General features: G+C 44.2%; 1 protein-coding gene across 2 annotated transcripts in view; it reads left to right on the forward strand.

Moving 5' to 3' along the window:
• LOC138514123 (protein NEDD1-like) overlaps positions 1 to 17,007 on the forward strand; it is a 1,022,049-nt gene that overhangs the window by 904,393 nt on the left and 100,649 nt on the right. For both annotated transcript variants that reach the window (XM_069629422.1, XM_069629421.1), the window contains exon 11: positions 14,445 to 14,592. In XM_069629422.1, coding sequence (XP_069485523.1) covers positions 14,445 to 14,592 — 148 coding nt within the window. The remainder of the gene's footprint in view (positions 1 to 14,444; positions 14,593 to 17,007) is intronic.

Below are 17,007 nucleotides of genomic sequence, written 5' to 3' on the forward strand. Positions count from 1 at the left end.
TGGTGAGAGACAAGTAAATTAAAATATCGAATTTGATTTAATCTATTGTTTAGGCTACCAGGAGAATAATACTGTTAGCTCCACAAATGATATTTTTTGACTTTGTATGTTCAGGCACACCCTTGTGTTTATAGATGATGCATCCAAAGCCAGAGCAGTCCCAATAGCACTATGAAGTATGGGGCATTGATTAGGTTGAAATTAATGGATTTGCTATGTCCTTGGTCTGCACTCAATAAAGAGGGGTCTGGGTTTCTTCCACCACTTGTCCTGAGCTGAGAGTGGAGCCGCACTAATTATATCACGATACAATTTCCTGGAAGTAGGCACATTATGGGTTTATGCAAATGCATAGTCCATGTAATTGCTGGTGGCTCCTGAATACCCTAACCTCTTTGTGGAGGAAGGCTGCAAACCAGATCACCAGTCATGGTGGTATGCAGAAATGTATGGCCAGCGGGGGTCTGTATAGTCCAGGGAGACATAAAGTCACAGCTACTCGTCTCCTTAGCCTCCATTACGCACAAGTCTTAGCGTTTCCCTGTTTTTCCAAAGGATATTTTGAACATGACCTTATGAAATGGCCTGACTGCTCACAATACAGGCACACGTTTTCTGCCCTCCACACGCTTTCCACCACAGCAAGTAGAATGCGGGTACCACCTATCTGCCTAGATATGTCTGCTCCTGCTGCTCCAGATGGTGTAAAAGAAGGCAAGCTGAAACCAGGTGACTCTCAGACATATGATAATCTAGTTGGAGGACCAAGTCTACCAGATCGGGAAAACTCAAGGAACTAGGACCACTGCTAAGGCAACCTGCAGGGACTCACTTAGGCTATACTAAAACACAGCAGCTGTTTTTTCTGTTCTGGCCATTAAGTCTTGGATGCCATTGTTAAACCTGGCTATATAGGTCAAGAGGCAAGAATGACCCTGATACAATTCCAACAATTCTTGGTATTGTGCTTGGGACCGGTGTTGTGAGTCAAACACTTGATTAATTTCTCTTACTAAAGAGGTTGCTGTTAATGGCATCCAGCTACTGATTCAAGGCTGTGTGAGCAGTGACCCTGTCTGCCCCTAAGGAAGCCACAGCTTGTATTAGAGCAGAGACAGGATCGGGTTTAGACTCTGTAGCCCCGGTGAGAATGTAAGGCTTCTTAGTCTGTCAATGCATGAGGACACAGTTCCCCAAGGGGGTATGGGCGTTCCTTCCAACTGCACCCATATAGTGATGCAATGAACGCGTTACAAGCAGGATTGGACGTAAAAAGTGGGCATTTCACTCTTAGGCGTAACTCCCAACTGGAAAAGAAAGAAAATCTAGGGGTCAGTACACAAATATTACCACACCTCACCTTCTCCCGTATCCTTACTTTATTATTATGATGGTATTTATTCAGCTTAGACCTAGCTTCGAGAAGCAACAGAGCGCTTTACAAAGGTGCACAACAATGCAGATGCATAACTGAGTACTTTGTAGAGGTAACAGAACAGTTCTACAATGGTGGGTAGGATACAGAAGGCCACAGAGGAGGGGTACAGCTGTACCGGGTGGCAGGCAGGGGTGTGTGGCATCCACCGAGTCAGATAGTGTGAGGGGTGACGTGATGGCCTAAGTGTTGTGGATGGGAGACTCCTTGAAGATGCAAGTCTTGGTTCCTTTCTGAATTGTAGGAGTGTGGGGGCAAGTCTGATGGTGATTGGGAGGAGGCTCCATAGTCTTGGTGCGTAGGCAGAGAAGGCTTGATTTCCGTTTTTTTCCTTTTTGTAGCAGGGGATTTCAAGTCTGCACGTGTCCTGGCTTCTGGTGGTGCACTGTCTACCGAAGATGCTGAGTTTCTCTGCGAAGTAGTTGGGTGGCTTGAGGCCTTATAGATGATGCATCAGGACTTGAAGTTGATTTGTGTGTGCAGTGGGAGCCAGTGAAGGTCAATGAGGGTCGGGGTGATGTGATTGTATCTGCGTATTTCCGTACCTGGTGTTGGTGGGAATATGCTACCTGCTAGCTAGATAAAGAAAACCGAAGACCTAGGGAGGTAGATGTTAGGCAGAATCACATGCAGTACCCTTTGGGAACACTACATGCAATTAAGACTACAAGTGTCAGTACAATTTCACCTTTGGTATAAGCCTGTACTATACAGTTATGTGGTAGCAGTGGCTGAGCAGCCAGACTTATCTCGAGAGTTTAGTGAGCAGTAGAACAAGTTACACAAAGGACCAACAAATAGTGATTCAAATATACACTTACTCAAGGTTTCCTGGTAAAAGACTATACATTTTATTTATGCAGTCAGTTTGAAAACATTACACTCGCAAGAGCAGCTCAATATCAGACTTAATACACTACAAATACAGAACCAATAAGTAACTGAACAAGTTTGGCTCCCAAGAAGTGGGAGCAAAATGGCACTTCAGATACTTTAAAAGGGGATAAAAAGACAAGGCTGTAAGAAAGACAGCCCCAATACGTTCATAGGCAGGGCAAAGGGTTTCAGTTAACTACAACCAGCAATTCTTCTCAATAGGCCTGGCCTAAAGTCAATGGTTCAGAGTCTTTGTATAGGATAGAACAGTTCTGGTAGATAACAGATAAGTCTTTCCCACAGAGTTTAGAAGAATTTGTCTAGGCAAAAAGTTTGACAAATGTTTAGGGAAGGACAAGACTTCAAAGTTGAGAAAGTTCCCACGAAATTTCGCGATGGCCGAAAAGATTTCCGGACCACGTTTGCAAAGTACCTTGTGAGTGAAGAAGACCTGTAGCTGAGGCAGTTGTTCCTGGCAGTTCAAGCAGATCTCGCTTTTCCTGAGCTTCAGTCATAGGGACAAGGAGGATGTCAGGAGGTTCCTGCACTGCCCAGGGATGAGGCCAAAAGCTTAGCAAAACGTTGGTTGAAGGTGTGAGTGCCTTAAAGTCCACAAGCTGGTTTCCTTCCCTCTGGCTATCTGGTTTTCAACAGCACTCTGATGAAAATTCGACCAGATGGGGATGGTGTCCAGGTTGTTCCCACCAAACTCGAGGGAAGAAGATAACCTTGAAGGTCTTCTCTGCCCATGTAGTTTCAGGCAATTTGGACCTGCAGCAGGGCTTCACCGGTCGTCCAGGAGTTGCAGCAGTTCTCCTCCTTCAGCTCGTCTACGGTTCTTTCGTTCCAGTGGTCGACTCTGCTTTTTCAAGTCCCAGAGACCTGCTTTTAAACAGTTTTCCCCCATTCATTCTAGCCTGGCTGTCGCTCACACAGCAGGGTGGCTGTCTTTGCCAGACAGTCAGCCAGCCAATCACGCCAGGATGCATTCGGGTCTCCTAGCAAGCTAAGCACAGGGAGTTTCGGGCACCTCCCTCCCATCCTGTCCATCCCAGGCACCCTGACGCCAGAGGGAGGGCTTCTGCACTGAAGGCCACCAAAGGCCAATGAACAAAGGGACCAAACCTGGTTCAGCGCGCATAGACAACCACAAGAAGGACCTTTCCTAAAAGAAATGCGAACAAAGTCGACCAGTGTCTGTTTTTACAGATAGGCCTTGGGCGCCATATTGAAAAACATGGCTGACCCAATTTTTAGCTACTGTTGTTCGCGGTCGGGAAAAATCATGGCAGTTTGATCTACACCACTGCCACTAGCCATTTAAAGTAGGAAAGGGTAACATTTGACTGTTACATGAGTTTTGTGACTCGGGATGCTAGGCAACCCCTCCAGCACTCTATAGGAATATAGTGTGTGCTGGGTCAGTAAATTTAAAGAGACTAGTAAAGTCAATTTAACTTCACATGCTCTGGGAGACAGTAGTTGATCCCAGAAAAGGGGTTTAAACCTTGGGAAGTTTGAAAGACATTCCTGTGCCACTGCACTGAAGGTGCTGTGTGACACAGAAAAATATGATGCCTATGAAGTTGTTTGAAAATTCCATAACCAAAGGACACAAAAGTAAAACGCACATCAAAATACATGGCAGAGTGGGGAAAAAAGGCACACACACTTCCCAGGTTAAAAAAAATAAAATTCTAGAAATCCAGCAAAGTTGCTGGGGGTATCAAAAGGTAAGGGAAATTAGCAGATTCTTGAGAATTCTCCCTAAAGGTAGAGCGAACCGAGGTAGCAACAGATGAGGTCCAAAAGCCCACCACTGGAGATCTCGGGGTTTAAAAGCAGACACAGGTCTGAGTAATTTTAGTGACCCAGGGTTATTCCAGAAACCAAGAAGTTCCAAAAGGTCCATACAACAAATCCAGGGAAATCCAAACAACCAATCCAAGAAGCAGTTCCACGTTCCAAAAGGGGAAAATCCACTAAGCCCTATACACTAGATCCAGGGGACTGCAGAATGCCAATCCAAGGTGTTCAATGGGGGGGAAAAGCACCAGAGTTCAGGACACAACATCTGACGAGGGAAAGGCAAAGACCATTCCAAAAAGTGCTTCCAGTCCAGGCCTAGGAGTATGGGTAGAAGAGCAGGAGCAGGAAAGCTCAATGCGACAACACATAGGCCCTCATTACGAGTCTGCCGATAACCTGCCGGTGCTACCGGCAGGTTATCGGCAGACTCGCATTACCGTTTCTGCCACCTGATATCCCAGTAAAACCAGAATATTAAGGGCGGCGGAAAGCCGGCAAGCTCCCATTCCCATGGAGTCCCATAGGACGTAATGGGAATGGGAACACTGAAGCACCGGCACCGTTTAGAATGGTGTGGGTGCTTCAGTGAAAAATCGGCCGGTAGGGGCCAGAACTACCATCAGGTCAGGCCTGCCGGCAGTTAGCCCCTACCGGCAGACTTGTAGATTGACGGTCCGCAAAGGGTGCTGGTAACCGTTGTTACCAGCACTTTTTTCCGTACTGGCAAACCTGTAAAGAGGGCCATAGTCCTCTAATCTGTGACTTTCAACAATAGCCTTATGAGATGTGTAGATTTCATTTAATCAGTCTTTTTTATTTTTCTCTTCGTCACACTTGTATGTCAGTATGAATGATATATAAATGTAAAATGTGTCCTAATGTGATGGTCATTGATACACCACCAGTTTTGTTAAGCGTTCTCCCCAGTGCTTAATTTGTGGGGTGTTTGCCAAGGCGAGCCCTTGGATTTATCTCTGAGCGTGTATTGTCTCAGATTCAGTTCAATTATGATGTGTGGTTTTGGCAATTTTGTTGTTTTAAATGTCAGTCGGTCTTAGACATAACAAGCAACAACAGCGTGGCCCTCCCCATAGTTTCTGTGCTAATTATGCCGTTTTATGAAAAACAGTGAGCTGGATGGTGATAGCGTCGGGCGTATGTTCTGGTCATGCCAGCTATTTGCTCTGGTCAGTCTATACGACATTAATGTATCTCCACTACTCTACTAACTGGCAGCACTGCCGCACCTTTTGTGCAGGCAGCAGCCATGGTGTCCGGTACATATCACTGGTTAAGTGGACCAGTGGGCTTGATCTACATTTGACAATGTCAGTATAACAATGGCTTTGCCTTGCCTTTGGAGACAGGCCTTGATGAACAATGCACTTCCCATTTTCCTTCTGGTATTATAATAATTATAATTGTTCTTGTATAACGCTCTTCCAGTGAGTGCTTTCTAAGTGCAGGATCGGGATTCAAACTGCGCTGACTTGTCTTGCCTCCAGGACAAAAAGTGGTGACTCAGAGCTATCCTTCCTCACCTGGTATGCGGGTGCATGCCTGGCTGACAACTCATTGAGTCTTAAACACACACACTGGAATATGACTGCTATTGGTGCCACAGAGTTTCCAGTTCTATTAGTGGGGCAGAGGGGTACCCAATACATAGACGACAGCAGGATAATTACCAGCAGCAAAAGAGGGACAAGGCAATGGAACATGCAACCTCCAACCGTTGGAAGCAAATCGTGTGACCGTGTTTGACAGGCAAGTTAATCCATTTAGTAAAAATGTTGTCTGCATGTGTGCATCATTGTACTTAATGAAGAAACCATGTTTGATCTATTTATTGTGGATAGATGTTCAAAATGTTCCACTTGCCACCTATACAAATGGAGGGAAGGTGAATTACAATAGTTACACAGCCACCCTGCACATGTACTGTTGATATAACCTTAATCCAATGTTTAATGGAGATAAGACAGCCGACACTTGCTTCGACACCGGTCTTCTTCCAGGCTGGTATCCACATACCAGTAAACACAATAATGTAAGATACATCACACATACATGAAATCAAATTATAATGTGGTTAAGGGCACCATAAATGCAAATGGCGGCAGAGGGTCGAATTACGCAAATCACGGTGGTAGAGTATATGTGTTGAAAAGGAACAAATTGACCATTCATGAATTAAAGCAAGCCAGATCACAAAGTATACCTGTATAACATGTAACAATCCATGGAAGTAAGAAAGAAAAAAACAAATAGCCATAGGCATATAATGAGAAAACAAATCATGAACACATTATGTACTTTGAACCCCCAAGTTTGGGAATTAATGGTAAACTGTAATGGAAACACATAAGCAATCGCTAAGTATAACACCACCGAATCAACCTTTTTGCTGGTGTGTACCACCAAAGACATCCGACAATACTAGCCATACCTGGTTATAAGGAATTAATTATACCGTCAGTGCGGGCGATCTACCTCTATCCATAATAGTTGAGGGAGGAGAGAAAAAGAAAGAAGACACAGCATTGCATTTACCCATCACTTATAAAAGTCACACATTGGTAAACCGATTCCTTGTCATATTGTACACTTACCTCTCATTGCAGATCGGCAGACAACAACACTCCAAGTCTACTCTCAGACTACATTTTTTGTAACTGCCGCTAGACTAAACCAGAAGTACTTGGTTTTGGTACTTGGAAGTACAGGGCCGCCAACTTGGAGTGGGGTAACCTGAGTCTGAACAATAAGGCAAACCGCTGCCTTGGCTCTATTGTTCCCCACTGACCACAAAAGTGATGGGTGGAAGGTTTCAAATTAATCTAAACCACTGGCAATTGCTTTGGGCAACCTTCCATACCACCGTTTTTTAGCCCGTCTGCGCCATTGCAATAGGGGACCGGCCATGTGCAAATCAGTCAGCAGCTGCTGCCACCGAAGGTAGCAGCCCAGCCCGAACTGCTAGGCCAGGACCCCTCTGCACAGAAAACCAAGCAACCCCAGACATGTTTCGGCCAAAAATAATAAGGAGCCACATGAAATTGGTTATTTCTGAGCCCAGTGTATATGTAAAGCCAAAGATTTCTCTTAGACACATTGAACAGACGGCATTGATATGCATAGAGACCTTAGTGGCAAACCGCTGCCTTGTTTCTGATGTTTCCCAAGTGTGATTATGGGAAACAAACATTTGTCATTTCTGAAACCATTATATAGGTAAATCCACAAGATAAGAAAATTAAACACAATATAGAACGCATAGCTATGCATAGCGATCTTAGTATGATCTTAAATGCAAAAAATGTATTGTGTATATAGCTCCAATAGGTCATACAGTTTTACACAGAGCAGACAAGTATACATGAAAGTCTAAATGTCGTGCTTGAATACCCCTACTTTGAACATTGCTCATTGCCAGATTCAATTATGCGCATTGCTGATTGCCTTGTTCAATTCTGGTCAGCCAAAACAGCACTCACTGAGAATAGTTTAGACAGTTTTACAATCTATAAGTGCCTTGAATTTAAGTTGCATGTTTACAGAAAAATAGAAAACTTGTGGTCTGTGTTGAGACCACAATGTACAGTCCTATATTTACAGATGAGGCAAGATTCCAATTGCCTCAACTTAATGTGTCGATTCCCACCTCTAGGCGGTGAGGATACTTGTATCAATCCTACAAACCGCAAATCTTTGGTATTGTCCATTTGGTGGTACTGTTGCCAATGCGTGGCAATTGCTATTTGGCCTCTTGATTAGAGATGATACTGACATGTTCACGGATCCTAACTTTTAAGGCACAAATTGTACTCCCTATATAATGTGAACCACAGACACACATGATACAATAAATTACAAATTTAGAATTACAATTAATAAATATTCCTACTTTTTGAGTAACTACATTTCCAAAATTGATCTCAATGGTTTCAAAGGCAAATGGACACATTGAGCAAATTCCACATTTATGGAAGCCTCATTTGCGCATTTTCTGCAACCATTCCCCAATCTGGGGTGTGTCTCTCATATGCACGAGGGACATAGTAAATTCCTTAATGTGGGAGCCTTACCATATGTAATATGTGGTTTGATGTCAAGATGCTACACCAAATTTTTGTTGAGTTTTAATATGTGCCAATTTATGTGTAAAATATTAAACGGATGCTAGTTGTCTGAATTGTACCTCGTGATGAACCTGAGTGTCTTGGGACCCCTAGCATGATCTTTTAACTTGGGTATCAATAATGATACTCTCTCCAACTGATTCGCTTCATGTTGTCCTGCATCAGGTACTACAGATGAATAACCTCTGGACAAGAATCTTTTTCTGATATTTTCACATTCCACCCGGTAATCACATTCCCGACTACAATTCTGTTTGGATCTTATATATTTAATATATTCACCTTTTGGTATGTTTGTTATCATGGTTTTCCTATGACATCTCGTAGCATGTAGCGCTAAATTTACTGCAGTGATTTTTCTGAAAGTGCGAGTCATGTATGCAGTTAGTCATTGTGATTCGTAATTCCAGAAAGTCTATGCTAGATGCACTGCAAATGTAAGTGAAGGACAGCCCCCAGTTATATGACTTGATATATGTAACAGAATTAGATCGGTCTCTTGCTGTGCCTGTCCAAACCATGATAACATCATCAATATATCGCTTCCATAGGTGTATATATGGCTGGAATAGGGGGTGCATACAGTTGTTCGAATTGGTGCATAAATATATTAACCAAAGCTGGCGCATAACTAGCTCCCATGGTGATGCCCACCTTCTGTTTATAATAGGACCTGTTAAACAAAAACACATTATCTGATGCAAATATTAATAGTTTTTTTCACAATCTCTGTGTTTGTAAAATGAGGCAGACTTCCCCCTGAATATGTAATTCACACTCTCAATTGCTAAGTCATGTTGAATAGAAGTATATATGACTTCACGTCCAAAGTCACCAAAATGTGGTAATTGCCTGTTTGCAGTTCATTAAATATCTGTAGAACATGCATGGCGTCCCAAATATGTTGGTAGGTGTTCAACTTCTAATATCAAACATTCATTAATGTACTGTGACAAAGGCTCAGTCACCCAGCCCGTTCCACTCATGATTGGTCTGCCTTCAGGAATCTGATCGTATTGTTTGTGCCATTTTAGAATCAACTGACTTGCAGCTGATAGGATACTCCTCGTAGGATTAGTTGGTACAATGGTATAACAACCTGGTGCATTCAGATGATTCAGCGCCATGTGGATGTAGTCAGCCTTGTCTAATATGACCACATTGCCTCCTTTGTCGGCTTCCTTAATAATGCTTGAGGTGTTTCCTAATAGTTTTGTTAAAGTCCTAGCTTCAGAAACCGTTAAGTTGAAGGATTTTTTGAAGCTTCTTCTATCTGCAATTGCATGAATATCTCTGGTGACAGCTTTATCAATCACATTTTCGCCAGAGAACATGGGGGTAAACCGAGATTTACTAATAACTCTTTAATGGCCATATTCTGTTCTATATTCAATTAATTTACTACATCATGTACGGTCAGTTCTGGTTCACATACTGTGATGCTGGAAATGCATTGGAGGGGACAGGGCCTCCCTGTCCTTGTCCTCTAGTCCTTTTTCATGTGTTCTGTATTTTATTCTGCCCAGGGGTCCTTGTGGGACTCCTGGCAGTGCAGCTCTTCCTCTTTTTTTGGTTTGGTGTACAGACCCTTGGGATACCCTTATGGCACCCATGGGTGGGGGTATAACCCTAGTGTATGTTTTTGGGCACCTCCACAGAGCAGGGTATGGGCTGGTGGCAGCTCCAAGCTGAATTTGGCAGGTGCTCTGAGTATCCTCCATTTTGGGGATACACAGGCCCTGCCATTGGAATCAGCTGAATCCTGATAGGAGACAAGATGGCCCTTGTGGCCTTGTTTTCCCAAAGACCTGGGAAGCCCTGACTCTGTCCCTTCCCCCTGACTGGAAGTTCCATATATGGTATTGTGGGAAAGTCCAGGTCAGACTTGCTGGAGCCTTCCCAGTGACTGTTGTGGGTACACCCTTGGGGTGGGACCTGGGTGAATGGAGTGTGTGACCAATATGCACTTCTTGTTATGGGTGTCTGGTTTCTGGTATGAAATACAATGAATGAGACAGCCTTGCCCGAAACTGGTATGAATGCAGTGTGTAGTCCTGAATGGCTGGGTACATGTCCCAATACACATTCCTTGTTGTGAGTGTCTGAAAGGGAGGAGAATGGCCTGAATGCATTGTGAGCCCGATTGGCTGCATGCCTGCCGAATGCCCATCTGAGTGATTGGATGCCTGAGTGTGACCCAGCAGAGTGAATGAGAGACAAAACAGTATATCTGGGGGCCTCTCACTGCTAGAAATCGTTCAGAAGCTGAAGTTGATACTTGATGCTTATCCTTGATGCCCAGCTGGAAGAAGACTTGCTGCTGCATTTGCTTTGACCAGTTCCGAAAGCTGTCGAGTTTGAGGACTGATCCGAGAGAGGACCTGGTTAGGAGACCTCTCCCTGAGCTACGAGGGACCATCGAGCACCGCTAACCTTTGCCAAAGCTCCCTGGAAGTCAGACCCTAGACAGGTGCCGACCGGAGACTGGAACCGCTGAGGAGAACGAAGAGAAGCACCGGACATTCCGTCCACCGTCGTCAAGGGTTCGCAGGTGTGCTATAACCGCTGGAGGCCCGTGTTTCCCAGAAGCGGGCACTGCTTGATGCCGTGCCGCCGACAACCAGAGCCACAACGCTCCTTTGATTAAGACACTTAAATCCAAGGACTCTTTCGCCACCACTGCCAACCACTTTGTCCAGGCGGAGAAAGTAAAGGCCACTGACGCACAGAGGAGAATCCACCGGTGGGTTTCCCACCACCCGAAGACCGTAGAGATGCTGGATGACTCGATGCCCTTGCTGGGCCAAAGTTCTTCATAGACTCTCTGCGGCTATGAACCCTTTTCGTCGAGGTGCACCGTACGCCTCGTCTTTGTAGGGCGTCCACGACCGATCGTCGACGAGCACCCCCAGGACGAAAGTTGCTGCCTCATCATCATCAAACCTTTTCATTGACGACTCTTGACGCCATGATTCACCTTTTTCAAGGCCTATCGACGATCCGTGGCTCCTTCCTTAAAGGGGGCCACTCAAGAAGGATCCATCGACGCCTCATCAGAGAACTTTTCCAGGTACATTTGGGGTGGTAGAAATATTTAGAAGGACATAAGACTCATATTGAACAATATATGGACTGGCCTTCTTTTATATCTTTATTTACAGGTTGCCCAGGTGGGGGGGATCTCCACACAGAGCTGTGTCTAGTGGTAGGGGCCAGTATTCTGCCTATTGCTCTTACCAACTGCTTTTTCCTTCTATATCTATTGTTGGTTCACTTAGTACTTGATTTGTGTGACATTCTAACTAGGTGCAGTTGATGCACTTCAATTAAATGTAATAGTAATTGTGGTACCACATAGAACTGTGTATGTATTTGCCATTGTAGATTAACTGAGCGCAAATTGAGTTATTGTGTTTGTGTATATAACCTTGAACCTTAATTATATAAAGAACTGTTTTCACTAATAGTGTGTGAACATTCCTTTGAGGGTGCTTGGGGACCACACTGTAATTAAGAACCAGCCTGCATCATCTCCTGAGAGCTAGGCCTTGATTGCTCGCCTACATTTACCAAATAGAGAATCTTGGTTGGGGTCCGCTGCCATATAGGGAGCAGGAGTACAGACACCCCCCTCCAGTCTTTACACATACCCTGTCTTCCAATGAAGCAAATACATGAGTAGATACCATCGTTTGAATTGAAATCGATGACGATAATCGAGTTTCAAATGCCACACATTGTTTAACTTGAGTTGTAATAAACTTTTTCAACTTGAATTTACGTACAAATTTGAACACATCAATTTGGATATCTGCATAATTGTTGAATGCGGACGGTGTGAATGATAAGCACTTGTTCAATATGGCCATTTCCTGTGGAGAGAGCTGTTAAGTGGACAAATTCTGAACTAGATTGGTAGTCTGCTCAAGTGTTTCAGCTGCGAGGTTCCAGTCAATGGACGCCCTAGTAATGGATTGTTTCCTCCTGAATTGCTTATCACCTCTACTGCCCCTAAATTTGTGAACAGTGTTATAATATTGGTAACAACGGGTTCTTGGAACCTGACCTATTTTTGTGTTTGCCTCCGATTTTCTTTTTTGAAGCAGCGTATTTGCTCCAAAAAAGAAGAAATCAAGGGTACAGTCTCATTTCCAGTTCCACTCAACAGAGTAGGAACCAATTCACTCGTACTGGCTCTTTGAGCATCAGGATAACTCTTTGTAGTAGAGCTCGCTGGTGATGAGGCCACACTTCTGGCCCTTGCTCTTGGTATGTCATCGTATTTGGGTTTGTAAGTGTAAACCCTATCATCTGTGTAATCTCGATCATCCCTTGAGAATTTACCAGACTTCCTTAGTTTAATCTCGTCCTGATGCTTACGAAGAATAGAATACATTGTTTGATCATTTTTCTCTTTAGTAGCTGCAGGTGCATCAGTAACTTCAATCTCTTGTTTGAGAGAATCAATTTGGACAATAATGCATCTATGTTCACATTCAACATGTTCGATAAGCAACATGATCATGGTATTAGAACTCGCTGAGAGATTGTATTCCCATTGGGTTGCCAAATCACTGTGGATATTCAAAATCTGGTACAATGAGTATTCTGAGACCCCGTGGAATCTTATTTTGTTCAAGAGAATGTTTTAGAGTGGTTTACTCCCAAAACTTGTTAATTTCCCTGACACTTAGTCTTTGTAATCTTTGAAATTTGTGATTTAGATCTTTATTTTGATAGATCATGTGTTTAAAGGGATTTAATGTAGATCCCTCTGGTACGAAAAGTGCTTTAATATCATCATTGCGAGTTAGAAGATATTCTGCAGTAAGGGACATTGTTCAGTAATTACCCTGTTTAGGATAGACAGCTGCTCTGGTTCACTGCTAAGTACATTTCAAAGGACATGTGTGGCATAAGACTGGAACCCAAAGCGCTTGCCAGTACTATGACCTTTTCTATGGTAAAAAGTAATGCTAGAAACCTGGAGTGACAAATGACTAGGACTGGTGTAACTGCAGCAGGTAGTCGTGTCAAAATGGACCCTATGCCCACAGTAACCAACAATTCAATTACAACAGTTGCACAACCACCCTGCGCATATGTTGTTGATATAAGCTAAATGTGTTTTGAAGAATCAGTCAAGCAGTTGTCTAATTTCAAGGCACAACTATTATGTTAAGCTATTTTGATTGGTATTTTTTAAGCACACATCAGTCGTGGGTGATGCACCAATCACTCCAACGAGCCAGTAGGAGTTTTAGCTGCAACAGTAAATATGTTGACACAGTAGGGGTGCAGTAGTAGGCAGCTAATTCCCGCACAACGTGGTTAAGGCATGTTAGAAAAGATGGGCAGTGGCACTTAAGGACTGGGTCTTCCTGTATCGAGTCCTGTCCAGATTATATGCTGTGACCTTGCCTAAACTAACCAGATTTGTGCCCGTGAAGAAGAAAAGGAATCGGGAGGGGGAAAAGATGGCAGGGAACAGGAGCAGGTAGCCTAGAGGGAGTGAATCTTTGTATATCAGGAAGATGAGGAAATGCTGGTTTCTACTTGCATGTGAAGGACCTTGCAGTTTATGGATCAGGCGAGAGGTGTTAGTGAATGAATAAGGTGACCGTGGTAAGCCAGTATTTAGTGTTTTGGGCATGCTTGTGTACATCAGTCAAATACAAGTGAATGAGTGTGCCAGATGGACTTGAGTTGTATCCCCTGTGTCTATTTTCCTACATTCCTATCCCCCCATTGGTGACTATAGCGTCTTATCTAGTGTAAGAGTAATTTCACCTATATTGCTTTGAGTTTGCCATTTTGATTTTCTTGAGGGGACTCTCTTTTAATTGTGATGGTCAGTCTGTAATGTAGAAATAGTACGGGGTACTCCTATGTGCTGTAGTGGGTATGGTCTTCTAAAAGTCCATATCACATTATCCTCAAAGCCTCGCTTCAAATGGCAGGAGGAGGCAGTTCTCCCCCATACTCCACACAACAGTTTTTGCCGGGTGTTCTGCGTGGTGAGACAGTTCTGCTGTGAGTCGAGGTTTTTCTGTGCTGCTAATGTTTAATTATATTCCTACGTGCTCCTCCCCCTCGTGTTTCTTCCCGTTTTTTTTTCCATCCCTAAATTCTTTCTGTCATTTGGCCACATGAATGGATATACTTTTTTTGTTTTATCAAAGGTCCAACATTGGCCACTTCCGGAGTCACCAATTCATCAACAGAGAAAGATGCTGATGCTGTGGAAGGAGATGGAACAGGTGCTGCTTTGTCATCAGTCCAGATCGACTTAATTAAAGACATGATCCAGGAGTCAGCTGAATATGTCCGGTAATGTAGCATGTGTAAAGCTTGGCGTTTTATGAACCACTCAAATTAGGATTGTTAAAGAACACACCAAATTATCATAATTGTGGATTAAATGTTAGCATCAAACTTTGGAAAGTTTCCTTGGGTAAAGAAAATCCATAGCAAGCCATTTAATAAGACCGCTCCATGATGCTGGCAAGCAGGATATGAAGATCCTAAATAATGGGGAATAAAACGTGTGCAAAGGCAGAAGAGTGGTAGAGAATTTAAGTGATTTACGTTTGCAGGTGGCGATTAGCAGTCCAAGGAATTCCAGAAAACATTTTGGAACTTCTTTTAGTTACGATTCATAATCGTTTTGCACATCCCTACTCTCTTGCTTTCACCTTACATTCATATCATTGCTTTGACTTGGCATTCAATGTTTTTATGCAGCATGCAGACCATGGACTTGATCCCTGTGGAAGGGAAGTAGTGCTTGCACTGATGCTTGTGATGATTCTGCTTCTATATTGAATAGGTAGGTGTAGAAGAATGCATTAACTTATGCCCCACCACACACACTCAAAGCATCAGTCGTAGAGGTTATTCCTTGTGCAACCACTTCCCTTTCTTGAAGTTGACTGTCCTTTTGTAAAGAGAAAAGACTGTTATTAGTAGGTGTCCCCAAAACATGTGCTTAGAACAAGTCTTTGGCAACCACGTTCTTAACTGGCACCAGGACCTGTCTGCTGCCTGTCACCAGCACACTCACTGTACATCTGGGAAATCACCCTCCGCAGAAGGAAACAAGGCCCCTTCCAAGCACAAACCTTTGTCAAAACAGAAAGGAGAACAGATATCAGGATCCACAGTTGCTGGAAGTACCCTTATCATCTGGTGCCTCATCATATGCGGCACATTCTGTGCGGATTTGGCCAAGAACCGCAGCGGCGCTGGGGAGTTTGGAACGCATTGTGAAGTGGTGGGTGGGTCCCCTGACTGAGGGTCACTGCAGAGATCCTGAAAGAACTTACGCCATGGGCCATGTTCTTCATAGGGCTGCGCGTGGGAGGAGCGCTAACTCCTATGCGATAACACAGAGGTACTTGCTCGCAACGCCTATTGGAGGCGGCCCAGGTGTGCTGGCGGTGGAATCCTGGACTGAGTGGGGGATCGCCCACGACATTCATCCGCTCCGTGACTCGCCGCCTCGTAGGCGAACCATCATCCACGCAGGGACCCCTGCTGGCTCCGGCTGACAGTCCGATGCCGGTCGGGCCCGCGGGGGAGCGCTGCAGGGACCCGTGAAGGGGACAATCTGTGCACGGCCCCTTAGGCAAAGAGGAGGAGAGCCGGACATGGTGCACAGCGTACTGCAGTTACACCGAGAAGCGGGACACAGCCCGCCGACACTGCAGAGGTACGTGCCCAGCGCCACAAGGGGGAAACCATTATAAACAACGTTCCATACTACGTGGGAGGATACAATCCATCCGGGAGAGGGCCAGTGCACTGTAATCAACTTGAAGTACTACAGGTCGGGTGTGGAGCCTGGTGGTAATGGCCCAGCAACACCTGATACTATGAGGGGCATATAACCCCATATACATGAACCCACATTTAGATTCAATCCAAGCCAGCAAGTAGTTGGATCACGTGGATAGCTGGAGTAACTCAGGTCCACAGCATCTCTGGCTGCCACACTTCCAACGCCCTCAGCCTGAAAATAAACAGGCCCTGCCTTAAAGGATCACACATCTCCTAATAACTCACTGATAGGTCCTGGGACTGGGGGCCTCCGCGCTCGCAGTCGGAAAGTTAAGATACCACAGGACGTCCCAACGGGAAAGGTGTTTAAAGATCCTCCATCAACATTGTCGCCCATGGCGGGCAAAGGGATCGCAAGATAAATTACCCTGCCAAATAGGATGCTACTGAACAAGGGACTGTCCCCAAAATAAATCAACATCCTCTTCAATCCATAGCAGCGATCTGATACATGTGAAAGCATATCACGATTGGAGGCTGGACAATCACTGGGAGTGGCTCGGGAGTGTAAGCGATATTCAATCAACACTACAGCTAAGTCAATGCCTAGTCTGGGATGCTGAGGAAAACCCTTATTGATGTATTTTTATGTCCAGTTCAGTACTCTGGATGACAACCCTTGTATAACACCCCCCTCTTAGAATCCCCCTGACCCCACTGAGCCAAGAAGTAGGTCTGTTTTGCAAATTTAAAAGGTTTATTTGAAAAATTAAACAATATATATATATATCACACTTTTATAATAAATTAATATCTGATAGTATACTTAGACATATGATGTGGATCCACAATGGGTAATGTTACAGTTGTACACTTGATTACTTAGAAGTAGTATAGAGGATGAGGTAGCTGAAATGCTTTATGGTTTCAAGGAAATGCAAGGTGGAATAAATGCAGTACAGAAAA

The sequence above is a fragment of the Ambystoma mexicanum genome, chromosome 12 (assembly GCF_040938575.1).
Source record: "Ambystoma mexicanum isolate Mex_15411 chromosome 12, UKY_AmexF1_1, whole genome shotgun sequence".
Classification (NCBI taxonomy): domain Eukaryota; kingdom Metazoa; phylum Chordata; class Amphibia; order Caudata; family Ambystomatidae; genus Ambystoma; species Ambystoma mexicanum.